At 39.6% G+C, this 26,398-nt stretch overlaps 2 protein-coding genes and 2 long non-coding RNA genes across 6 annotated transcripts in view; 3 read left to right on the top strand and 1 right to left on the bottom strand.

The window, feature by feature from the left end:
• The window catches only part of LOC136238465 (uncharacterized), a 71,400-nt gene extending 66,629 nt beyond the window's left edge, over nt 1-4,771 (top strand). Inside the window, exons 13-14 of the mRNA XM_066028994.1 lie at nt 3,271-3,324; nt 4,431-4,771. Of these exons, the coding sequence (XP_065885066.1) occupies nt 3,271-3,324; nt 4,431-4,705 (329 nt within the window). The 3' untranslated portion in view covers nt 4,706-4,771. The remainder of the gene's footprint in view (nt 1-3,270; nt 3,325-4,430) is intronic.
• Nucleotides 4,772-7,690: 2,919 nt separating this feature from the next.
• LOC136238469 (uncharacterized) lies at nt 7,691-8,957 on the bottom strand. Of its 2 annotated transcripts, none has more exons than XR_010692995.1 (5): nt 8,921-8,957; nt 8,366-8,427; nt 8,217-8,308; nt 7,967-8,159; nt 7,691-7,917 (listed from the first exon to the last, which is right to left on the bottom strand). It is a non-coding gene; the product is annotated as an uncharacterized lncRNA (long non-coding RNA). The 2 variants fall into 2 exon arrangements; XR_010692996.1 differs by having other exon boundaries at nt 7,975-8,159.
• A 3,243-nt stretch (nt 8,958-12,200) lies between these two features.
• On the top strand, nt 12,201-23,256 carry LOC136238468 (uncharacterized). 2 transcript variants are annotated; one of them, XM_066029000.1, is made up of 3 exons: nt 12,201-12,752; nt 22,092-22,614; nt 22,710-23,256. In XM_066029000.1, exons 2-3 carry the CDS (start codon nt 22,137-22,139, stop codon nt 23,180-23,182), a joined length of 951 nt encoding a protein of 316 aa, XP_065885072.1. In that variant the 5' UTR covers nt 12,201-12,752; nt 22,092-22,136; the 3' UTR covers nt 23,183-23,256. The 2 variants fall into 2 exon arrangements, with proteins under 2 accessions (XP_065885072.1, XP_065885071.1); XM_066028999.1 differs by lacking the exon at nt 12,201-12,752 and adding an exon at nt 14,286-14,518.
• Nucleotides 23,257-23,531: 275 nt separating this feature from the next.
• Nucleotides 23,532-25,948, top strand: LOC136238471 (uncharacterized). The gene is made up of 3 exons (XR_010692998.1): nt 23,532-23,636; nt 25,604-25,698; nt 25,761-25,948. It is a non-coding gene; the product is annotated as an uncharacterized lncRNA (long non-coding RNA).
• The last annotated feature ends 450 nt before the right edge of the window (nt 25,949-26,398 follow it).

The following is a 26,398-nucleotide window of genomic DNA, read 5'->3' as shown; positions in this document are numbered from 1 at the left end:
GTCGCTGAGAAAACTGGTCTTATTGCCTATTTTCAAGTGTCAACAAACTTATTGCTGGTTTTAAGCGTTTATAGAGTGTTGTATAGCACACTAATGGTTGAAGCTACAGTACATACCGCTCAAATGCAATGTCGTCTCGCTAGAGTGCAAGCAATTAAAAAACTTGCTAACTAAAGGGTGTGGCACTCATTTTACTCGCGAGTACTCGTCCTGTTCAGTAGTAAATTTCCCACCATTTTAGTTTGCTATTTACTCAATGTTGACTCTATCAAGAAAGGGTTGGTGGGTGGGAATGGAGGGTGAAAGATTGTTTACAAAATGAAAGGAATGTAAGGGTGAAAGATTGTTTACAAAATGAAAGGAGTGTGTAGGGCCCAGTTGTGGACCATTCAGGGCTCAAGACTGGTTAAAATGAATGCATTACAGATTTTTATTCAACACTATGGAGTTTTACTGTCACATATAACCACACCCAGCTCCATGCATCAAGGCACTAGACCACTAGTACAGCTTGCTTGGAAAAATCAGCTAGGAAAAGCAGGCCTGTGACAGTGATATTCGATAGTGTATAGATTTATGTAACACTTTCACACCTCAGATCAAAGGAGCCGTCCAGGCTACAATTCGTATGTAGCCCAGCTAGCCGGGCTACATAACTGGGCAGTAATTATATAGATGTTGAGGCCGAAGTCGATTGTGGAGATCGATTAATATTCACGTGATTAGGCTGCACAACTTGGATTTTGCCATGAAAACCACTCAGGCAGAGAGTGTTTTGTTATCCTTGCCATCCTACAAATTGAAAAACGTTGGGCTAAGGTGAGAAGTAGTGCTATAGCTTATTCACTGATCATTTCCACATGTTTTCAAATACAGACACTCCCCCCCATCATGAAACTGCCACTCTGCACGGACTATCCTCTCTACAAGCAAGCTTACCTATCCGGGCCTTTAGTGAACTCCATCTTTTTCCATAAACGATTCAATAGCACTGATTAAAGCATTAAACTTGCATAGCCGAAATTTGCCATGATATCTCTAGGGTATGTCCGTTTATCATAACCAAATGTAACCAGAACGTACTAGCTGCTGACCCATATTCGAAAATTTTAGGTATGCATATATAATACATCCAGTGGCTGCACTCGTATTGGCTTGGGTGATTGATTGCCCTGTACAGGATATCAGCCTGATAAGTGTTACAGTATGCATACTCTGTATGTGGTGTGATTTTCATCTGCACAGTCAAAATACATACAATTGCAAGCTATACTGCTACTTAAATACTTCAAACTGCTATTTTACAAAATATAATTACAGATTTTCTGCTTACAGTCGGTCACATGTACTGTATAGTGTCAGATCACTTCATACTGCACAATGAACTTTGTGCTAGTAGTATCATGCTTTTAGCAGTTGTCAATAGAGCATAATTGTATGACAAGAGCAGGGGCGGATCCAGGGGGGGGGTTCAAAGTGTTCCATGGAACCTCCCTTTTGAAAGAGCCTCTCTTATTCAAGATACTCTAATAGAGCAGTCACAGTATTCTTAAGGGGAGCAATGTACCAGGCTACATGTGGAGTTCACTATACATAAAGAAATATAGTTGGTGAGTGTATCTATGGTGAGGGGCAGCTATTGTCAGCAGGTGATGACTTTTTTAAATTTATTTATTTTGGTCTTCGACTTACAGCTAGGCTTAAGTTGCAATTCCAGAGTGGAACCCCCTTTTAAAAAGTCTGGATCCGTCCCTGAATAGTGCATCTGCATTAACAAGTAATGTGTATTGGTCATGATTATTATGCAGAAGTTTTGCAAGTAAAAACTTGTGAGCAATGAAAGTTTGTTCTGTAATTTACAGTATGTAGACAATTTTAGATTAATTTAAGTTAGCCACCCCTTATAAATCCTGGATCCACCTCTAGCTTATGAAATTGATCATGTACATGGAGCTTTCAAAATATTGTATAACTACATACACGATATCATGATGTACAACACGCTTTGTGTCACTGCATGCAGTGTCATTTCCCCAAAGTTACGGAAAACATCTTCCATATTTTGCTGCACTGCCAATTCTTTCATGTACTATCTGCCTTTAATAGCACATTAGAACGATCACTATATACACTACTCTAATCAGGTTACTGTGCAACCCAAAACATATGACTGCATTTCGTTGGACAGCACTTTGCAATTGTAGCACATGCTCAACATAGAAATTTTGTTCAAGCCGGTATGGATACCAGCTACAGCTTATAAGCTAGTTTGGAGACAACTACATGCAGCTCATTGCTGGGGTGTGTTGACCTTGACCAGCTTTATATTTCACTTGATGTGCAACCAGTTTTATAAAGCAATTTAACTCACTTGTACATACATGCCAATTTGGTCACAATATAATCAGGTTGAAGTAGGGCTGAAACAAACACTGTAAATACTCGAGTATTTGTTAAGGAGTTTGGTACTCGGATAGTAAAATTGGTACTCAAGTATTCATTAAGGTCACATGATCCAGCTCACGTGATGCATTTGCCATCAGGGAGTGACACAATGAAGGATATAGAGTTTGGTTGGCATGATTTCTTGTCAGGAACACTTAACATCAGTACTTTAATGCAGTGTGTATCATTGTTGTTAATTGAAAAAGCTGTAAACTGCTTAAGTCAGTATATAAAAAACAAGTCAATTGGGTATGACTACAATTAGCTAGTATTTGTGTGTACTCGATTGTTAACTACACCTGTATAGAGAGTACTCAAATACTAAATAACCATGATTGTCTCAGCCCTACTTTGAGCTGAAGTTACTATTTACAAAGTGTTGCAGTGGTTATCTTGCAATGTACAGATATGATATGATATCGTATCCCCCAGGTATTCTTGCTAAACTGGGTGCTAAAATATATTCACCATATGTATAAGAAAATCAGTAAAAATATTTCTAAGTAACATAATTAGATATATTATACAATGTGGCCTGCCTGGTTCTACTTATGATTAGAAAAGTGGAGACTATACACTAGACAGGTTTTCTATAAAGTGTGTTCAATGCATAATTTTATTGCATGCATACATACAGCATATGAAAGAATAATGTTTGGTTTACTGTATATGTGTTTATGAAGCACTTGCATGGCTAAGGTGTCAATAAGTGCATTTATAGAATTCAATACTTCATATTTAGTTCTTTGATTCAGTAAATGCTTAACACTACATATAACTAGCAGCATGTTATCAGTCAACTCATGTGTATGCTTTGGTTAATAGATGTTGTACCATCAGCAAGCACTTTGTCTACTGTAACCAGTATCGTACATTTAGGTAAGATTATTAGTACCATATTTCCTCAAATTATGGCCAGCCTCGTATAAACACCTGGTACTGTTTAGTCGCCGGGGGTATACAGCATCATAACAAAAATAAATGCCGGGTCTCGGATAAATGCCAAAACGTCTAGTGCAGTCATTATTTTCTGGTGGTGTTATAAACAATGAAGTAAAGAATGTTTTATAGAGTTTCTTTTAAGCTTGAATCTGAAATATGCTGAGGGAAACATCAAGGAGAGTCCAGGAGAGTACAACACCAAGGTATGAAGTTGACTCGTGAATGCGCATGCTGATCAGGTATAAACACTGGTCTCGTATAGTCACCAGTCTTAGCCAGGGTAATAAGTTGCTTGAAAGAAATAAATGCCCAGGCCATAATTTGAGACAATACGGTAATTACACAGTAGTTATATATGTGGTGTTTGTTATAGTATATCACAAACATCTTAGTTATTGACACGATGCTGAGGACAAGTGTCAATAACTTAAATGAATACGGTGATACAACTTTAGCTTATGTAAAGTTTCAGTCTCCTGTTATATAGCTGGGTCTGCATGTTGTATGTTTGTAACACATCTGTATCACTGCCTTATTGGTATAGTTTTTTATGTATAGGATATAAACTACTGCATGCAGTTCCTGACATGTATTAAAATATTTTATTAGCTTCTGTACTCACTGTGTTATGCATGCATTATAGTGAAAGGACTTGTTTATATATAGCATATGTATGCATGCATCTGTAGCTGTATACTGTCTATTACATACAAATGTATAACAAGTTGAATCAGTGCCAAATAAGAAAGTACGAAGTTCATGTTTTCTTCATAAACTAGCACAAACTTGCATAATTTGACTTTTGCCCATGTAAAACAGTGAGGAGAGCTAAACTGTAGTGTTTAATATGTATGCACTCTTAGTATAGTGATTTTAATTTGCAGTCAACATTATGGAAGCAACGATTAAAAGTACAGAGAAATTGTGACCGAGCTATCATCTAGTACATATTTGATAATTCAGTATTTCATAGTTAATTCTGTAACTAAAATTTGATTGTAATCTCCTATTATTGTATGATACTTGTATGCAATTTTCTGCAGATGGTATTTGCACAAGACCTTCTTCTAGGAAATTATTGCAGTTAAAACCTAACTTGGCACCACACTGGATGGAACTAGGCACTGAATTATTAAACCATGAAAGAATCCAAATCATCAGAACAACATATGCAAGCACTGAAGACAGATACTATGAGGTGTACTCACAATGGTTGGATACTGATAGCACAGCTTGTTACTGTAAGCTCATCGCTGCTTTGAAACAATATGATCACAATAATGCTGTTGAGATTGTAAAAGCCAAAGCACTACAATAACATTAATTTTATCTATAGTTTGTTTTGTTTTTTGATTTCCTTACTGATGAATTGTTTTTATAGTTATATATACACTGAGGAGAGTATCCTACTCTCATATACCCCTGTAGAAGGGTGTATCGCGGAGTTATGACATAGCACTTCTGAGTTTGACCATTTTTCTTTGTATAATTAATGATGTCATTAATTAAACATGATATTGATTGAATGTGTGCCTAACAACTTTGTTAGCAACCAAATTAACTCCAGCTCTAAATGTTTCTCACTGAACTACAATTGTTCCTTCCTTCATGGATTCATACTGCTTCATAGGCATTTCTTGCAAAGCCATTCGAGAATACAGCTATTCTGAGCGTTACGAGTGTGGAATGGTACCGATTCTTACACTTCTATGGCTGCTCATACATTACAAACTGCAACGTCTTGTCATTACATCATAACTTCATGATACTCCCTTCTACAGGGGTATATAAGAGTAGGATACTCCCCTCAGTGTATAATGAACTCTTGCTTGTACATATAATATTATAGTCTTTAAAACTCCAACATGCACTCAGTAATTATTGTACACATGACAGTTGGTATACAATAGTTATGACACAAATTGTTATTGAACTACTATGCCATGCATGCACTCATATCCAATGGCTATACGGTGAAACTGACACCTGCATATATAATCCTGAATCCTCTCTAATCCAACCGAAATGTCATTTACCAACACTTGTAAACCTCTGTAATATGACACCTCTACTCCAAAATTCGACACAATTTGATTCCCTAGACTAGGAAATACATTGTTTTTGACCTTTATAATCCAACAGAGAATAATAGCAGCATTAAAAACAATCGCAGAAATTTTTTAAAGCAACCAAAGCATTTAATTGATTGACACAAGTTGATGTTGTGCTACTTAGGGACCCGCCAATTATGCTGGCATATATAATAATGAGCATAATGCTAGCATAATAGGCACAACACTTGTGCATTCCCATAAATTCTTGCTTATCAAAACACGTATCACAGAAAAAGATCGATATACTGTAATAGAACAGTCAGAGAATAATCAAATAACTGACTGTTCTATTAGAGTATATCGATCTCTTTTGTGACATGCAATTTGTGACCTGATCTTGGAAAACCTACCTTTTTGGCACGTGGGTCAATTTTCTGTTTTATAGCTAAAATGAGGTACTAGGTACTCATCTATCTTGTGTTAAAATTTCAGCTTAATATCTTTAAGCATTCCTGAGATATGGCCAATTTTCTGTCCTGTACATTACAAACTAACTTTTATGGTAATGTATTGAGCTCTGTGGGTGATTAAGGGTGACAAATGGTGACAAATCACTTTGTTTGCTAATAATTCCATTCTTATCATCTAAAATATTTTAAAAGACATTTCTGATAGTTTAATGAAGTATTCTTGGTACTTTTCTGCAATTAAATGTCATGTATCATTGTCTAAGACTAAGTTTTAGCCATTCCAGCACCTGAACAAATCACCCAATTTGTAAGTTACTCGTTGTCCCACGCATGTGAAATTACTACATGGTCTGATATAATCATCCATATCCCCTAGGAAAAAGAAGCTATGGGTGTGAAACTTCACAGCAAGAAGGTTTAATAGTTGCTTTATCCAAATGTGCAAAAAAATTAATTTAAAAAAATTAATATTGTTGAAATTTTCATTTGAGTTTTCCCAAAAAGTTAGCTTGTGCTCAAAAGGTAGGTTTTCCAAGATCCGGTCACATTTGACAAACAAGGATTTAGAGCTGTGCTTCAGCAACATACTGTTTTCCCATAAAGTGCAAATTTACTAGAGAAACATGGGAACTGAGGTATAATTATTGAGCATAATTTGAGCACAATAGGTAAATATTGAGCATTAATTTAAGTAGTTTTGTTCCAGTATTATGAATTCTGTTAGATGCAGGGATCACTCCGCCATCCAAATACTATATCTATGCAAAGCATAAAACTTTAGCGCTTGGCGCGCGCAGCGCGCCAAGCGCTAAAGTTTTATGCTTTGCATAGATATAGTATTTGGAAGTTGGAATTAATGAATTCCAATTTGCAAAGTTTATATTTTTAAGTGCTTCCAGCTTTTAATGCGATGGTTACGGTGGTTGCTGTGGCTTATAGGCGATAATTGAAGCCATTGTATACAGACCTTACTGTAAGATTTTCTAGGTTTTCTGTGTGGGTATTGTTTAAAGGAAGCATGCTAAATGCATTATCTACATTACACAGCTACAAGATACAGGCTTTGAGCTGCAGCACTAGCTCCTGCTAAACGTCGAACTATCCTAATAGAACAGTCAGTACAATTATTCATAAAAATGAAGTCATTGTGATTAATGATTTGGCTATAGCTATAACCACAAAATAATATGTTTGGAAGCATGATCATGAAGGCTTGCAATTGCAAGATGTGAAGACAGAGACTAGTCATCTAATCAGCGCTACATTGCTTGCAGTAGCCCAACACTTGCAGCTTCCTGTCAGGATAACTATGCAATTTAAGCGAGGTGGTTTTCAGTGTACATGTAGGACTGTTCAATTTATTGGACCATGTCTTCTCACTGACCAAAGATATATACTGCTGCTCCTGTGTCAAGTTCCATCACTAGGTGATTGCCATTCAGTTATTAAACAGGCACTTTGTAGCTTTCAGGAACTGTTGATGAGACTGAATGTACGTGGATTATGTCGGCAGTGGAATCTTCATCTGAAGGCTCAGTGTTCAGCGGTCGGAGGTCATCATTGTTAATGTGATCCACTCCATCCATTGCATTTGCCAGACTTTGTTTCTGAGGACTCTTTCTTATGACTGTTGTGACTCTGCTGTGTCCTCCTCTTTCCAGGAGCTTTGCTTCTGCCAGCTTTAGCAATGTGGTCTGTGCGAAAGCGCTTGCAATTGTTGCAAACCAACTAAACTACTCCTCGCCATTTGTTACAATTTAAGTTAACGAACAAGATGTATGAATAGATAGTTAACACAGAGCCATAACATGTACAAATTCTAAATATTATATTACAAGCACACATACAGAATATATTGTAAATCAGTTACACACACTTACATCAATAGAAGATTACATCATATGCAATTACAACATTTAAATGTATACAATCACATTGACTATCCTAATGTGTGTGTTACTTTAATTTTAGTTGTCAGTGAAAATCTGGTTTTCCATCTTTTAAACCTAAACGTTAAGATCAGAATACACATAAAACTTGTTTTATGTTGCTTACCCACATACCAGTTGGTCAGATGTAAGGCATAACTACTTGTGGTGTCTCCTCTTCATTGACCTCTCCTTCTCTTATTGACCCCTGCCTCGCACTTGCCTTTTATTTGTCACTTGACATACTAGCAGAGAGTTGATGACGAATAGCGGGCATGTCATCCTACAAATGTTTCAGCAGAGTGACTTTGACTGTTCGTCTAGAGTATTTATGATAGCAAGTGTTTCACAAAATTAATAGTCACTGTATGTGTTACCTCCTTTTTATCCATACTGCTGTCCTGAGATCGACACCATAACCATGAAAATCTTGTTTGAACTTTCTTTGGGCATAAGGTTCTTGTACAAACTAAATGCAGTAAAGACATTACCACAAAGTGCATACTGACACAATGCTATAACATACCGATGGAAGTGGTTGTTGAAATAGTAAAATAGATTGGTGTAGCCAAATGCCAACTGTAATACCTAACACAAAACAGAATTTTTCATACTGTATGTGGCAAGATGTTATACATACATAATATAAAGAACTTCGTGTGGGAGGATCATGCTCATGCACATTACGGGATACTAAGTATTGCAAGATCTAGAGGCTCCCTGCTATCAGACACCCTGCTATCAGACATCCAGAATGTACCCAGGTATCTTGGGATACTAAGTATTATAGGATCTAGAAGCTTCCCACTATCAGACATCCTGGGATGTACTCAGGTATCTCGGCATACTTAGTATTGTAGGATCTAGTGGATCCATGCTATGAGACGTCCTGGGATATACTCAGGTATCTCGGGATACTAAGTATAATGACTTCAGACACACTGATATGAATATTTAAAGTATCCTTTTAGAACTTCATGAGGTGACAAAGTTGCACTAGTTCAAAAGCAGCTCTCAAGATGCATGCTCAACCTCCTCTGGTCCCAGGTCATTGACCATCCCTTCATATTCCCATGCTCACCTGAGCGGTGACCTTCAACTCCTTCACTTTAGTTTAAAAGTATTAGTGTAACTCCTTCACAAAAGTGCACTCTTGTAAGATAGGGTATAGCTACTGTAGATAATGTATATAGGTTTCATCACTTTTGCAGGATTTTATCACTAAAAGCTTGATATATCGGTCATTATGTGATGTATAAGGGTCATTTGTCAATTTAAATATAATGTACCTTGAATAACACCTTCTATGAAATTTTTGAGCCTGGTGGGTGGGTCCTCGCGAAAATAGGTTTTACGTCAATTTTTACAGTAATTCCCCTTTGAAGCATTGTTTTCATGTTTAAATGGTGTGAGATGTCGTAAATGTCACAAAGGAGCTTTAAAATGTGTAACAGAACATGTGGGTGTGTCTTGTGGTCAGAATATGGACTTGAAATTGGGAGCAGATTTCACAGCTATTATTTCCGACTGGATATCAGTTCTGATGTTTGAAACTTATTTAATGGGTAAAGGTACTGTGTGTCTACGCATGCGTGAAAAATTGTGGTCAAGGAGGAGTTTCATTTTGAGATATCGATTTCCGTAAAAATTGCTAGATCTTCCATTCTATCAAGTTACCTTTCAATAGAACACTCCCACAACACATCAAATATGTACACCATACACCGACCAACTACCTGACAACATGTTACTATGTGGTTCTGGTCACAAAACATAACCATCGGCATTTCCAAGTACTGCAAGTACTGATGTTCTATTTGGTTATGAGCAGAGCAGAACTTGGTCTCCTGTCCACCTTATTTGGATGCTATGGGAAGCCATATGAGGCAACTACACAATTTTTTTACAACTTTCACATATATATACAGAAACGAATGTTGTGTGGTGCACTTAATGATAGCTTAATTTACCCAAGCATATTGTATGTTACAAAGGTATGTTTCTTATGTGAAGTCATATAGTTTCATTTGATTAACCATCGTGATTATTATATATACAAGTAGATCGATCACTATTAAGTATTATAATGCACATCGTACTGTTTTTTTTTTAATCACTTAATATTATAAGAAGTACGTACGAATGTATTATGCATCACTACACTATTATGTCACAATATTGATAATGAACAGATCTGGTGATGACAAACTTGGCACGACCACTGCATCAATACACCTCCATCGAAGAGACACTACTTCAAAGTTATTTAGTGTGCAACGGATTAGGTAAAACAAGTAAGTGTAAAAGAGGGACTCACTATGTACGATAGCACATCCACTCAATAGCACACTCAATCATTGTGTCATGGAGAAGTGGTAGATACAAAAAAGGCTTGGTTGATACCAACATTTCGTTGCTACGTATATGGAATACGTTCAGAAGCAACGACATGCTTGTAACAAGCAACCCTAAGTGATGAAACTCATCTGTAAGTAAAAGAGATATAAATAATATAGTCCACTGGAGTGTATGCATGTGTGTGTTGTGTGTGTGTAGATATGTGTGCGCATGTGTGTAGTGTGTGTGTGCATGCGTGAATGTAGTGTGGTATGTGTAGTGCATGTGTGTGTGTGTGTGTGTGTGTGTGTGTGTGTGTGTGTGTGTGTGTGTGTAGTGTGTATGTGTACATGTACATGTATAGTGTGCGTGTGTGTAATATGTGTGTCTTTCTAGTTGGGTGTGTGTTATGTGCGTGTGATGTGGTGTGGTGTGTGTTGGGTCATGTAAGTGTGTATACAGTATGTATGCATGAATTTGTGTCTGTAGTATGTGTACATGCAAGTGTCTCTAGATATTAATGTGTACCAAAAATTAAATTTTACAATAGCTCATACACTGTATTCTAACATGTATGTTATATGTTACAATAATATATGTACCTTTCAATATAGTTGCTGCTTGAAATCATTGTAGCACTGTCAGACATACACATATTTATCAGATAATTTTTTTTTACAGCAATGAATCTGTAATAAGGAGTGACAAAGCCACGTGAAATCCTGACACACAATAACACAATAGTGTGATATAGTGAGGGGAAGGGCATCACGACACACAATAACATAGTGAGGGTAGGGGCATCACAACACACAATATTACAATAGTGTAACATAGTAAGGGGAGGGGCATCACAACACACAGTAATACAGTAGTGTAACATAGTGAGGGTAGGGGCATCACAACACATAATAATACAATATTGTAACATAGTGAGGGTAGGGGCATCACGACACACAATAATACAATAGTGTAACATAGTGAGGGCAGGGGCATCACGACACACAATAATACAATAGTGTAACATAGTGAGGGTAGGGGCATCACGACAGACAATAATACAATGGTGTAACATAGTGAGGGTAGGGGCATCACGACAGACAATAATACAATAGAGTAACATAGTGAGGGTAGGGGCATCACAAAACACAATAATACAATAGTGTAACATAGTGAGGGTAGGGGCATCACGACACACAATAATATAATAGTGTAACATAGTGAGGGTAGGGGCATCACGACACACAGTAATACAATAGACAATAATACAATAGTGTATCACAACACACAATAATACAATAGTGTAACATAGTGAGGGTAGGGGCATCACAACACAAAATAATACAATAGTGTAACATAGTGAGGGTAGGGGCATTACGACAGACAATAATACAATAGTGTAACATAGTGAGGGGAGGGGTATCACAACACACAAAAGTACAATAGCGTAACATAGTGAGGGGAGGGGCATCACAACGCACAATAATACAATAGCGTAACATAGTGAGGGGAGGGGTATCATAGCTTCACAACTTAGGGGTGGGAGACATATACACAAAATCATATGGTACTACTGTGTTTTATTGAGTACTTTATGGTTGCATGCATGTCCACTAGGCCAAGCCGTAGAAAATTTCTATGATGTATTATGTGGCCATTGCAAAGTGGCATTAATTTAGTGCAGTGTGAAACGTGTCTATTTTAACAAGTAGTGTTACATAAAAAATCTGACTGGTTATTGGCAAACCATATATCGTCCGCATTTTTGCATATCGCTATCAGATCGTCACCAAAACAGACATGTTTAAGTGCAACAAATAATGTTTGCAAATGCATTTTCTGCAATGCAATTATCTTTGGCTGATTGCAAAATTCTAGCTTCACTTTGATTTTCACCTTGACCAAGGATGAACACTAGAGTACAGGATATATTGGAGTGCCACCTTGATATAGGCCTGTCAAGGCTAAAATTAATTTATTGCTAAAGCTATAGAACTTTGTTACGATCAAGGGTGTAGGCAGTGGGGGATTCGGATGAACCCCCCTTTCAGAAGCAGAATTTCTTAAAAATTAAAAATCACACCAAATCTTACAGCCCTGTAGCTCTCCGGTAGCTATTTGCCCACTGGTGCTCCTTTGTACTACTCTTGAGGGTCACATCACATTAATGCTGAACCATATCTATTGCATCACATGATCAATTGTGTACGTGATGCATGGTTGAAATGGCGTTAGTGAAATGGCGAAGGACTGTTCTATGGTTTATTACAAGGCAGAACTTGAGTGGTCGTGTTATACATGTGTCAGGTTAGCACAAACTGTGAATTGTTGATGTATATTTACCTGATGAATGATTTGTTTATTTGGTAAATGTTGTGGGCACATGATGTCTCCAACATACTGGAGTACAAGCCATGTCTGAAGTTATTGACCATCAACAGCTGGATCAGCTGAGAGCTGAGAATAATGTTTAGCTGGAAAAAAGTATTGCCAACTAAGGGACTCGAGTGTGGAGGGCTTCCGTGCACTAGGAAATTGAAGTTGGCTGTCAGTATGCTGTCTGGAAGTAAAGATAAGTTAGTTTTACAATAGGCTTATAGTTTCTATAGCTGCATAAACAGCAGTGTGTAGGTTTTAGCTAGTTAGATGCACAAACAGCACCTTTTAATCTTACTGCCTAAGGGCATATTTTGTGTATGCACTATTTTAGTAACATGGTCTAGGGGAAGCACCCAGGCCTTCCTCTTAAGACATTCCACTTTAAATCCGAACCTCCTTCAAAAAAATCCTGGCTACGCCCCTGATGATGCTTACAATAAAACCTAATAGTACACATTTAAACAGTATGCTTAGTAAGGACAAGCTCTCAGCTCAAAAGTTATATACAATTATTGATACATTTAGAACAATTTAAATGTACTTTACAAAAATGTACTAAATTTAAGAGTCAAGCGCAACTTTTAGTGAAAGTCAGAAGTCAAAGCATATTTTTTGAGGTTGACCACTTTGACTGAGGATGAACATAGGAGTACAGGATATGTTGGTGTGGCACCCCCTCACTGTTTATATATATATAACTAGGCACTAAGGTGTTTTAGTGTTACGAAAACACTCTCCAACAAATCTGTGTGACACTATCTTTCAAGTTAAGCGCAAGAGTGCTGTCTTAAAACATCATATTGCATCTTAGCTACCTGTCACTTGATGCAGTGATTATTCAAACATTTATAAGTATTCTCCACTAATTTGCAGTGGTGTTTTAGTAGATCAAAATATCAAGGTAGTGTTACTTGTAATATTGTAGAATGAATAGACCGTATTCCAAATGATGTCACACGGATTTTCTATTTGGGGGATTCTTATATTTTCGAGTATTATCACCAATGGCGATCGAGATTTCAAAGATTGATATAGAAGCTAACAAACTAGATATCGAGGCGAAATTACCAGGTTTGGTTATTACAGCAAAGAAACAATAGTTTTTCTTCTAAACTTTGAAAACCAGCTGAAAATTTTTAACCTGGCATTAGAGAATAGATTTTATACCCTTATAATTGTACCTGTTAGTTTTAGGTCAATATCTTCTTCCAGGGTTGAACAGCGATTTGAATATTATTAAGCCCCATTGGAACTCTCACTCGAAATTGTTAGAATACCCCAAATAGCTACAGCCATTTTATTTTGTGACGTCATTTGGAATACGGTCTATTGTGGCACTGTTCAAGTGTGATGGTACAGCATTTAATCAAGAAAAAATTTCCTGACCTTATACTTTATGTATAATTGACACATTTAATTCAGCAGGTGGCTACATTAGGCAGGTCACAATTGACATTCTTCATAAGAATGGTCAGCTAGACATATTCTGGGACCATCACATAGTGTTATGTGCCATCCCTCCCCATTGTTAAATAGACTACCGACTACCCAGCTTGCCAGTGCTAGGACAGCCGTGTATCATCCCCATACCTTTCGCGTTCCAGTCAAAATGTAGCACGCGCTTCTTTTCTCCCGTTAGCATACGCAAATACATGTCTTATCACCATTCGCCACTATATACTCCTCTGACAGCAACCTCTCGTCCACTGTTGTCACAAAGTACGGCATGAAAAAAGGGCGGATTGTCGTTTGATAAAACATTTTAAATCGATCGATGGAACAAAAATAAGATGGCGTTGAGAGAATGCTGAAACTTTACTAAGGAAAAGCCAGTCGTGTTTCATTGTCAGCTGAAAGTAAATCACCGATAAACACCTCTGCTGTGATAATGATTTGTTTAAACCCAGACTCGAATAGATTTGACGTCACCAGGTGGATCTACCAGCAACTTCAAGCCAAAATGGTATGTTTTTTTTAAAATTCATAGCCAGGTGTTAACCCCTCGTAATCGCTACACTTTATGCAGAAGTATGGTATATACGGTGTGCTTTAGGTCCTACACCCAGACCCAAAGGTGTAACCCTCGCGTATGGAAAGTTCCCCAATGGGTGCCTATTGTGAAGTATAGTGGCGGATTACAGCGACTACAGTTTCAGTGCCACGTGTAGTTGTGGTTTCATCTGTCTTAAAGTATTAGAAACACGCGTGCGCATATATCATGCAGCTAAATAATATTAAATTACAATAGCATAATTGTCTGTCAATCAATACTTGACATCCTCCGGGGGGGCAAGTAAGGAGTGAGTCCATTGTTGCACCTTCTGACGTCCCTGTAAGGCGGCCTGGCGAGGTGTTCTACACTGCTGAGGTTGTGGGGTTGGTGTTGTGGATTTCTCTTCAGTGATATGATGTGAAGTAGGTAGCTCTGCTGCTGTAACTTCCAAGGGATACAACTTGGCTATTGGCCGATTCGTTCTCCCAGTAGGTGTTCTCACAGTGGCTGAACGAATGAGTCCGTCAGCTCCTTTATTTACATATTCTATTATAGCCAGCTTCCACTGCACTCTGGGGGTATCACCATGAATAAGAACAATGTCTCCCACCTTCACTGTCTGTGTATTGGATCCTGTTGTTCGATGAAACTCACGCAAGGCTGTCAAGTATTCCATCTTCCACCTGCTCCAAAAGTGTGACAGTAGTAAGGCCTGGGCTTTCGCACTTCCTCTTATGTCTGTAGTCTCACCATAAGTTGGGTCATTCAGTTCATCATCCTGGACAACATAGTGTGGCAGAGAAACAATTGGTCTGCCATGTAACAGATGAGAGGGTGTAATTGGTTCAATGTCATCAGTATCCGATGATACATATGTAAGGGGACGGCTGTTAAGAATGGCTTCCACTTCAACTACCATGGTCTGGAGGCTCTCTAAGGTAGCATGAGTTCGACCCAGTACCTTCTTCAACGTTGACTTAGTGAGTCCTATAAGCCGTTCCCAAAATCCTCCAAACCATGGAGCTCTCTTTGGGATGAAGTGCCACTTAATTCCTCTTCTGGCTAGATCTTCTGCTAATGCTGCAGATGTGAGTAGCTTCTGCAGCTCCTCCGCCGCGGCTTGGTATGTGGACGCATTATCTGAGAGCATCAATCGAGGTAGTGATCTCCGGCTGACAAATCTGCGGAATGCCTGTAAAAAACACTGCAAGGTTAAATCACACACAATTTCAAGATGTATTGCTCTGGATACCGCACAGGTGAAAAGGCAAATATAAACCTTCTGCTCTCCAGTGTTGCTGCGGACATACAGAGCACCTGTAAAATCCACACCAGTAACCTCAAAGGGGCGTGAGGCATTCACCCGGTCCTTGACAAGTGGTGGGGGATCTGGAGTAGCATAAGGTTTACCTGCAGCTCTCTTGCAGATGACACACTTGTGAAGCAGTGATCGTACACGTTGCCTGCCTGAGGGTATCCAGTAGCGTTGGCGTATCAATGTTAAGGTTGCATTGACACCACTGTGGTGTAGTTGTGTGTGTGCCTGCAGTATCACTAGGTTAGTGAAGTGGTGCTTCGATGGCAGAAGGTACGGGAATCTTGCTTGTTCAGACAACGGGGCATTGTGTATTCGCCCACCACACCTAAGTAACATGTCCTTGTCTAAGAACAGTCTCAGCTGTCGCACCAGTGAAAGTCGCAAGGACTGTGACTGTAAGTTCTGGATTTCTTCTGAGAAATGTTCGTGTTGAACAGCATAGATCCACTTCACACTAGCTAGTGAAAGTTCTGCTGGTGACAAATGCATGGCTGTATTGGAGGATGTGTGCATGGCATTGTTAATGAACCTTAGAGTGTACGCAGTGACTGCTAGCAGCTTGGATAGAGTGCTGAAGTTGTTGATGTCAATGATTCTTGCCACTGAAGCCGGTAGATTCTTATGAGGCCTAGTTTGGTCACTGTGCACATGGTCAATGCATCCTAGTTCTAAGCAGGTGAGCAGAACCTCTGTAGGGTCCCAGGCTGGCCAGACAGACTGTGTAGGCAGCCATGTTGGGCCATGTACCCAGAGATGTGAAGACTTGAGTTGCTCAGCTGTAATGCCTCTAGTTAGGAGATCAGCTGGGTTGTCTGCTGAGGGGCAGTACTTCCAGTTGGTGGATACTACACGGATCTCTTCAACCCTGTGATTTACAAATGGTTGTAGTGGCTTATGGCTGGATATCCAATGTAGGACAATCTGGCTGTCCGACCAAAGCTGCACAGCACATTCAAGGTTCAAGGCTGCCTTGACAAGGGAGCTAAGTTTAGCTGCAAGCACAGCAGCCTTCAACTCAAGCCTTGGCAAGGTTAGTTGCTTCAGTGGAGCTGCCCTTGTTTTTGACATAACTAGTGAGGGTAGGTTTTGGCCCTGTTGAATGTATGCTACAGCTCCATAAGCCTTAAGACTGGCGTCCGCAAACACATGAAGGTAAGTGGGCATGCTCTGAGTTGTTGATAGTGATGCAGCATACTGACGGCGAAATGATAGTGTTGTGGCACCTCTGATGTTATCTGCAATTTCCATCCATCTGGCACAAAGATTGTCATTCAATCTGATGTCCCAGCCAATGTGCTCCTGCCACAGTTGTTGAAGAAATAGTTTGGCAGAAATCGTGACTGGTGTTATCAAGCCAAGTGGATCAAAGATAGTCGAGGACCATCGTAAGACTTCTCGTTTGGTGAGAGCAGGTGAATTGCTAGTGCCTGTACATGGCGATAGATGGATTGAATCTGTCTGAGTATTCCAGAGCATACCAAGCACCTTCACCGGGTTGTTGTGTTCAGCAACCTTATGTCGCAATGCGGTAGTCTGGAGGAGTGAGCAGTTTGATGCCCATGAACGCAAATTGAAACCAGCACTGCTTAATGCTGATCGAGATTCAGTGAAGTACTCAATGGCAGCTTCCTCACTTTCGCATCCAGACACCAAGTTGTCCACATACAAGTTGTGGAGCAAGTCCTTGGATGTGGTATTAGCATTCTGTGTTAGATGGAATTTCAGGGTGGCATTGAGCATAAACGGGGAACTGGTGGCTCCAAACAACACCACTCTGAATCGGTAAGTAACAAAGGAGCTACTAGCATTGTTGGGATCCGACAACCATAGAAATCTCGTGTAATCCCGGTCAGTCTCATCTAGGAATACATGGAGAAATGCTTTCTCAATGTCTGCTGAGAAGGTAAAGGGGTGTTGTCGGAACCGCAAAAGGATAGCGCTGAGATCGTTAAGGAAGGGGGGACCTGCATGGAGACAATCATTTAAACTAGGGGAATCACGGGACTGCTTACAGCTACAGTCATACACTATCCTTATTGGGGTAGTGGCTGACTCCTTCCTTACCGGATGGTGTGGGATGTAGTGTACGCTGTTGCTACAATCAGCATCAGCCACTTGTTCAATGAAGCCCTTCCGTTCTTGCTCAGCGATGATGGTACCATACTGTGTCAACAGTTCTGATGATTTAGCCAATCTGTGAGCCATGGATCGGGTTCGTCTAGAGCACACTGAAAAATTAGAGGGCAGAGGGGGATGATTTTCCTTCCATGGAAAACGTAAGCTGTAGGCTCCATCTGACCGCACCCTAATGTGTGTCTTCATGTACAGTTGAAGAAAGTTGTCATTCAGGTGTCCCTTGGCAGTATCACTGGACTCTGAATTCCAGAAACATGGATTCTCACCTATAGGGTAACTAGTACAATGGAAAATTGCAACATGAAGGTTAGTCGTTGCTACAGGCTGCGGCAACTGGAGTGGGCCAGACAGAAGGTAGCCAAGCTTTGACTGAACGGCAGTTGGTCCATTGCCCCGGACTGTGTGGTCTTGTATGAAATGCCAGTAATAGTCTGCCCCAATAAGAACAGATATGTCAAAGTTCTCATCTCCAGTTACCGGGTGAGCCAGTGGAAGATTCTGTAAATGAGGAATAGCATGTAAGTGAGTGCGTACTGAGTTTCGGATTGGTGCAGCAAGTTGTGGGACAATCAGAACAGAAATCTGTATACGAGTGCCATTTAGGGCATGTACAAACATAGTAGCTACTGCAAGGGTTCTGGATGGGGAAACTTGTGCTCCAAATGAAGACACTGAAATGGTCTCATGGCTAGTTGGTAATAGATGAAGCTCATCAGCCAGCTGTTGTGTGATGAAGGAACGCTGTGCCCCTTCATCAAACAAAATGTGGCCTTCAGCAGTGGTGGTGTATGATGACACTTCTGCGATAGCCGTTTTCAACAAGCAGACACTTGTGTAGAGGGCAGTCAGGGGATTAGAAGCCAATGTGGTAAGGCCTGAAGTTTGTTCTGTTGCGGGAGGCTGCGTTATAAGTGTGGATTGAGTACTGGTTGGTGGGGGTTTACTGTCAGCAGGAAAGCATCGACAAAGGCTGGTATGGTGACGCTTCTTGCACTCCCTACATGTGAATCGTGAGTTACATTGGGATGCCTTGTGTTGCGCAAGACAATTAAAACACAAGTTGTCCCGTTTCACTATAGCCAGCCTTTGCTTAGGGTCAACCACCACATCACAATTGTTTGCTTTATGGCTTCTCTTACAGAATGGACATTCTGGAAGCTTTTTCTGCTGACTGTCTCGGGGATGGGGAAATTTGTCAATGCGAGTGTTAAATGAGGCAGTGGGGGGTGGGGTGCTGTCATGCATGCTGGGTCTTCCACTGTGTTGCTGACTCATGTCAAGGATCTGAATTTCCTTAAGTAAGCCACTCATAACATCATCAATAGACCATTCAGAATCATGATGGTCACGAGCCATGTGTTTCTTTATTTCAACTGGGAGCTTGTTTAACACTGAAGGTGTCAACATGGTGCCATAAGACTCTGAAGTCTTGCCTAACGATGACAAAGCTCTCATATGCTGTTCTAGGGTATCATAGAAGGCCTGTAAGCTAGCTAGGGAGTTAGATGGTTTCCAAAGGCTTAGTAAAGCATCCATGTGAGCCTTAATGATTTTGTAAGGTTGACCATATCGAGCCTTGAGTAGATCAACCGAATGGGCATAATTAGCATCTGTGAGTGGGAACCCGGCGATGATACGAGCAGCATCCCCTTGCACTTGTGTACGCAAGTAATTAAACTTTTGTACCCCACTAAGACCTTCATTTGCATTAATCGCTGCATCAAACGAATCCCAAAACATTTGCCATTCGAGTGGGTCACCGCTAAATGTTGGCAGAGATTGTTTTGGGAGTCGAGTGACAGCTTGGGGAACTCTACCTGTGTTACTTAGTTGATGTATGTTTGTACTCACGTGTGTAGGTCGTGCTGATGCTACATAGGGATTGGCTGAATCGTCCTGGCTGCTTGTCGCTGACAGGAGTTGGATGGGTGGGGACGAGATCGGGAGTGGTACAGGTGGAGGAGGACGCTGGGATTCAGGTGGCGGCAGGCCAGCCTTGCGAATGAACTCTGTCAGATATGCTAGACGTTCTTCTAACGTCATCTGATAGGTGTCAGCATTGGTGATTTCCTCCTCGAACTCTAGTTCACCTTCGATCTTGTCCGCAATGGCGATGTCCAACTCCGCAATCTGTTCTTTCTTCGCCTTAAGTTGGGTGAGCGTTGTTTCAGCCAATAGCTTCTTCCCTTCGGAGACAGATTGGGTACTGACGCCTTCGAGATCGGTAGAAAGCATGTCTTCCACTTTCGCGAGCAACTTCGTTGTACTGGCCTTGATCCCTCGGCGTTTGAGATTAAGGCGCTCCATCACTAGTGTTTCGTCACAGCACCAATGTGAAGTATAGTGGCGGATTACAGCGACTACAGTTTCAGTGCCACGTGTAGTTGTGGTTTCATCTGTCTTAAAGTATTAGAAACACGCGTGCGCATATATCATGCAGCTAAATAATATTAAATTACAATAGCATAATTGTCTGTCAATCAATACTTGACACCTATACTTTGGCCATCGATTTTTTTAAATAGCTCATGACCTAGGATTTCCGGTAGCGCCCTCTGCAGGGTAATTCGATCGGATTCAGTAGCCCTATCAGCCATATGGTTAAGCAAATGCAGTTTATCTGATGCCTGTCACAGCACGTAGGCTATTTATACCTTGTGTGCAGTAGCTAATAGACCTCTACTAGACCTCAAACCATACTCATATCAAAACTCGTGTCAAATTAACCCATACATTACAATTTTCCGTAAAATATTATTATGCGTAAAATCAATGTACAGCAGCCTATGGAGATAAGTTAGTTTTAAGTTACATTATTCATCATAACTCTGGTTCTGAAGGCGGTATCAAAATTGTTCGGCCGCCATTACACACGCATAACACTCCTCTATCCGATGATAACAAAATTTATTCGAAGCTAAAGTGTTTACAGCTTGCAAATTTACAACAAATGATGGTAAGTAGCAACTTACGCAATACAAAATCCATTGGAGAGCAAATCACGAATTTCGCGTTCTAATTAAATAGCGGCATAACGCCATCACCATGGCGATTACGAATTTTGTTCGGCCGGAATCGGATAGAGCAATTCATAAGGAAATGAATGATATCAAGTTTTATGGTATTCGATCGTGTCTAGTGCTTGCAATTATTGAATATACAAAATGATGTAAAATGTATGGAGTTTGTATTGGAGAAATTGAAAAAGTGATCCATCCATCCTGAGACCTTTGAAAAAATCAGTGTTTAATCAGTCCATTTCATGATCTAAGGGCAGAAAACAAACAAAGGACACTGTTAATGTACAATATTGCTGATAAAATGATTATTGGCTGTAAATTTGATTTAGTCATTTTTGCCATTCTGACTTTACAAATCCCAATAGCATGTTTTGATATGTTTCAAATACAATACACATTATGCTCCTTCTTTGTTCAACCTGTAACATTCTTTGTTAGTTACTGGATTTGACACTTAAGTATGCTTAGCTATATATTCCGGCACAGTATAGAAACTTGTGGTTAGTGGGTACTAGAAGAAAGAACTAAACTGGCAAGCAGCCATATAGTTCTTAATTACCTAGCTAAACCTCTATGTCAGAGTAGCTAGCTAACTACGTGTCAAATCTAGTATCTAATAAAGAATGCTACAGGTCGAACAAAGAAGGAGCATAATGTGTATTGTATTTGAAAGTATGGTTTGAGGTCTAGTAGAGGTAGCTAGTAGCTACTGCACACAAGGTATAAATAGCCTACGTGCTGTGACAGGCATCAGATAAACTGCATTTGCGTAACCATATGGCTGATAGGGCTACTCAATCTGATCGAATTACCCTGCAGAAGGGAGAACAGCAAGCTGATGTGTTCATGCATCAAGTGACTACTGAAAATCTCCGCCGCTTGTTTCAGGTTAGCTATAGCTAGCTAACAGAGGGACGTGGATCTACCTTGCAGGATTGCTATGGCTAGCTATATCATAGCTATACGTACAGTGTATAATGGTGTTTTTTATTTTTTATATATATTTTTTGTTTTAAACTAGCTATAGCTAAGTACTTCATAGATTGCATTTTTTTCCTTTCACATACAGGTTGACCCTTCAGTCGTCTTCTTGAAGGACAGTATTGACGAATCGATGTATTTTCCAAGTGAGAATGGGACCTTTAACCTGTCTCAAGAAGGTGTGATGCCCTTTTCAACTCTACTGGTGGAAGGCAGGAACTTGACAGAGGGCCGTACCAGGACCCCAACTGGGACCCCATCTTCCCATGTCCAGTCTTTAAGCAGCAGCAACAGCAGTATACCCGGGACCAATCCACCTGTACATGTACTTGCATCGTCCACTCCCTACCAGGGGTCATCTAACTTTATGTTCAGATCGGTGGTGGCAAGGCGTCCTCCACCATCTTCCACTGTGAAACTGGTGCAAGCCAAGCTAACAAAGAACGGCAGGACAATAAGGTTTCATGATAAAGCCCAGATATTTGTGAATATCACAGAATCTACAGCTCACACTGAGTTTATATTGGCTGCGATACAACAAAAGTGGGGATCGGATCACGTTATTGTGACAAATAATGGCCTAAAAATTGAAAATTCATCTGCCACTCAAGGTAGCTAGCTGTATGTAAAAGCAATGTGCATATACTGTACACAGTAACAATACAGGACTTGTGGTTTACCGTATGTATAACTTTATCATTTTCAGGGTTAGCTTTCTGGACGGCACCCAGAAGGAAATTATATGCCATGACACAGAGGGATCTCAATATGATTCAAGATGATGCTGACGATGACATTGACGAAGAGCTGGCACCTCGTGCTGCCAAAAGGATCAAAAATGAACTGAGGGATATGAGGGATGAGTTTAGAGGCTTAAGATCAATCATTGAAAGGACATTGCCAATCTCATTAAGGGACAAATTGAAAGATATATTAAAATGTTGTATATGTCAGGTGGTCCCGATAAGGCCACCGATGGTTGTATCAATGTGCTGCAAGTCAATCGTAGGATGTGAACAATGTGTTCAGCAGTTGCTGGCAACCAGTCGTTCAGCAAATTGCCCGCTGTGCAGGGACACGGACTTTGAGACTGTCAAAGTTCTCGGTCTTGATGGCTTGATTACTGCTGTAAGCAGTTACTTAGAAGATGAGACTGACACTGCTGGAGATGAGAGTTGACCAAAGTTAAACTGTATAGCTAGCTAGTAGTTTGTTGTAACCTTCTTCATTATTATAATTACAGGTATATTTCACTTGAATTAATATTTGTTATTGTAGTCATTGTAGCTATCTAGCTACATTGCTCATATTATTTATTATTTGTATTGTAAGTGATCACATGCAATCTTTAAATTGACATTAAATTTAAAACAAACAAGTTGAAAGTCAAGGAGAGGATGGGGATGGGGTTTAGAGAAACTAAAATAAAACTAGATGATATCTGGCTGTATATGACTGTTGACATGAAAGTGCTTATAATACAGGTTACGTAGCAACGCGCATGATCAACCAAGTCTCACGATCACGTGACAAATTCAAAATTATAGCGGTTTTCACGAGTGATCCGGCATGACTGGAGAAGAAGCAGTGAAGATTTGCAACAGACATGGACCATGGGCTATGAAATACACTAGTAAGTGTTCCGTATTCTACAGTATATGCATATACATGCACGCATGTTCCCAAGCTACGTAGCTAGCTAACCAACCAGGACTGAAGGCTGCAGAGCTCAGTTGCCGTGTCATGTGTATCTATAGCTAGCTAGCTAAGTACAAATGTGAATTTATTTGTCAAATCCCCTAGTGTCAAGGGAGAAAGGCTACGTAAAGTAAAAAACAAGTGGAAAAAAAATTTTAGATGGAAGATATTCAAAACAATTAGACCAGACCTCAAACAATGGAAGTGACCAGTGCTAATTATAACCAGTGCTACCACATTGGCTTCTAAAATAAATTGCCAGAACAACAACAACAACAACAAAAAACCACTCCTTTTTCTATTATGCAATCCATGTGGTACATAAATATAACTTCTATTGTTCAACCAACCATTGTACCATTTAACCAGTGTGGTTTTGTTTCATTTGGGATTACCATATGTGTGCATCGAACCACTGGACTGAACTATACTATGACCACCCTTCTATTTCCATTCTGCAATCCATGTGGTACATATATATTTTATTTAATTTCGATTGTTTAACAATTGCAGTGTGATTGTGCCATGTATCATGTGTGTGTGTGTGTGTGTGTGTGTGTGTGTGTGTGTGTGTGTGTGTGTGTGTGTGTGTGTGTGTGTGTGTGTGTGTGTGCGTGCAAGTACGGCAAACATGTGGAGAGTGTGTGAAAAAGGGGGGGGGGGAATCATGACTAGCACAAGTAAAGTACCGGTGGAGGAGAGGGATATATAGTTTGTGCAGTACATCAAAAGGTGCATACAACCACTTTATGGCTATAATTATATGATCGTTTTACAATCATATCGCTTCATATGTCCAAACAATTTCAAATCTAGCCAGGCTTGTAGTCAGTGTAGCTATACGGCCAGACCATATGACAATTATATGATATTTTTATTAATTAATTTAAAAATAATTTTCCTTTGTCTTCCCCAGCATATCATCTGCTATATAGTTATTAGCCAGTTGATTTATTTTTGTTTATTCATTTTTTTGTTTAAAAAAAAAAATTATCGATTTGACAGTTATGGTACAGCTACAAGCTAACAATACATGCAGTTGATATATAGATGGCTAGATTGTGGTGTAGATGAAATGTACAAGTCGTGCATGTTGTCTCAGTCGAAATTAAAGCAGGCAGGATACTTTTTTTTTTTAGATGGAAGACATGCAAAACAATTAGACCAAGCCTCAAACAATGGAAGTGACCAGTGCTAATTATAACCATTGCTACCACATTGGCTTCTAAATTAAACAGCCAGACACACACACACAAAAAAACCACTCCTTTTTCTATTATGCAATCCATGTGGTACATAAATATAACTTCTATTGTTCAACCAACCATTGTACCATTTAACCAGTGTGGTTTTGTTTCATTTGGGATTACCATATGTGTGCATCGAACCACTGGACTGAACTATACTATGACCACCCTTCTATTTCCATTCTGCAATCCATGTGGTACATATATATTTTATTTAATTTCGATTGTTTAACAATTGCAGTGTGATTGTGCCATGTATCATGTGTGTGTGTGTGTGTGTGTGTGTGTGTGTGTGTGTGTGTGTGTGTGTGTGTGTGTGCATGCGTGCGTGTGTGTGTATGTGTGTGTGTGTGTGTGTGCATGTGTGTGTGTGTGTGTGTGTGTGTGTGTGTATCATGATCATGTAGCTGCTAGACAAATAATAGGGGCACATGACACCTCACTAGCCAATATGACTATAACCCTGGGCATTGGGGAGGAGGCATTGGTAGTTTATGTAACATGACCCAGGCACTCAGTATTCCCAGAGTGCCTTTGCACTGATACTCTATAGCACCATGTAACTATAGATTCCCTGTAGACATAATTAAACATTACATTATATTTGTTTTATTCTTCTAGATGAATTAACAATATTACTTTATTTTTTTTATAGATAGCTAATTAACCATAAGATTACAACCTGCTCATGGATTGCTTTACATTGTATCAAGAGAAAATTAAAGTGTAGCTGTACAGAAGGAGACCAAAGTGAGTAGTAGTGATTAGCATACGGGCTGTGTTTTATTTGCTTATGCTTGCTGTTGTTACAGGCTACTGGCCTAAAACACATGGATACAATTAACTCACATGGATGCAATTAACTGTAGTTATAATTATATATAGCTAATGATGTTAAAAATATTACCATTTTTTTGTTGTGTGTGTATGTGTGTGTATGTGTACATATGTGTGTGTACAGATGTATACAGTTTCACTGTAGCTACATAAGAAGCTAATTGAAGTGTATTTTTTGTTGCACCTATAAATGTCAAGCCCCACCCCCAGTAGGGTGGATATAGTGGGGATTTGATGAAGTGGAAAGTCAAATTCCCCTACCTAGCTGGGACGAATTATATAATTATTAGATCAAATCCCACATATAGTCCCATGCACCATGTGACGAAGGGGATTTAACACAAAAAAGTACTTGTGCTGCCCAACCCCCACATATCCCGTACTGGCTTGGTGGGAGTGGGGTTGACATTGATAGGTCAGTGCATGATTACGTGATTCAGTACTGATGTAGCAAGTATTGAAATGCTCAGTGCAGGCCTCCAGTAGCAATATAATTATACTAACTGCAATTAGCTACTTAGCTCTATTGTTATGTGAAGATTAGATCTTATCTAGCTAGCTATCATTGCTTGTTAATTAATCTCAACTAGAGGGGATGCGCTAATTATAATGT

The sequence above is a fragment of the Dysidea avara genome, chromosome 11 (genome assembly GCF_963678975.1).
Source record: "Dysidea avara chromosome 11, odDysAvar1.4, whole genome shotgun sequence".
NCBI lineage: Eukaryota > Metazoa > Porifera > Demospongiae > Dictyoceratida > Dysideidae > Dysidea > Dysidea avara.
This window is presented reverse-complemented; position numbering and strand designations above follow the sequence as displayed.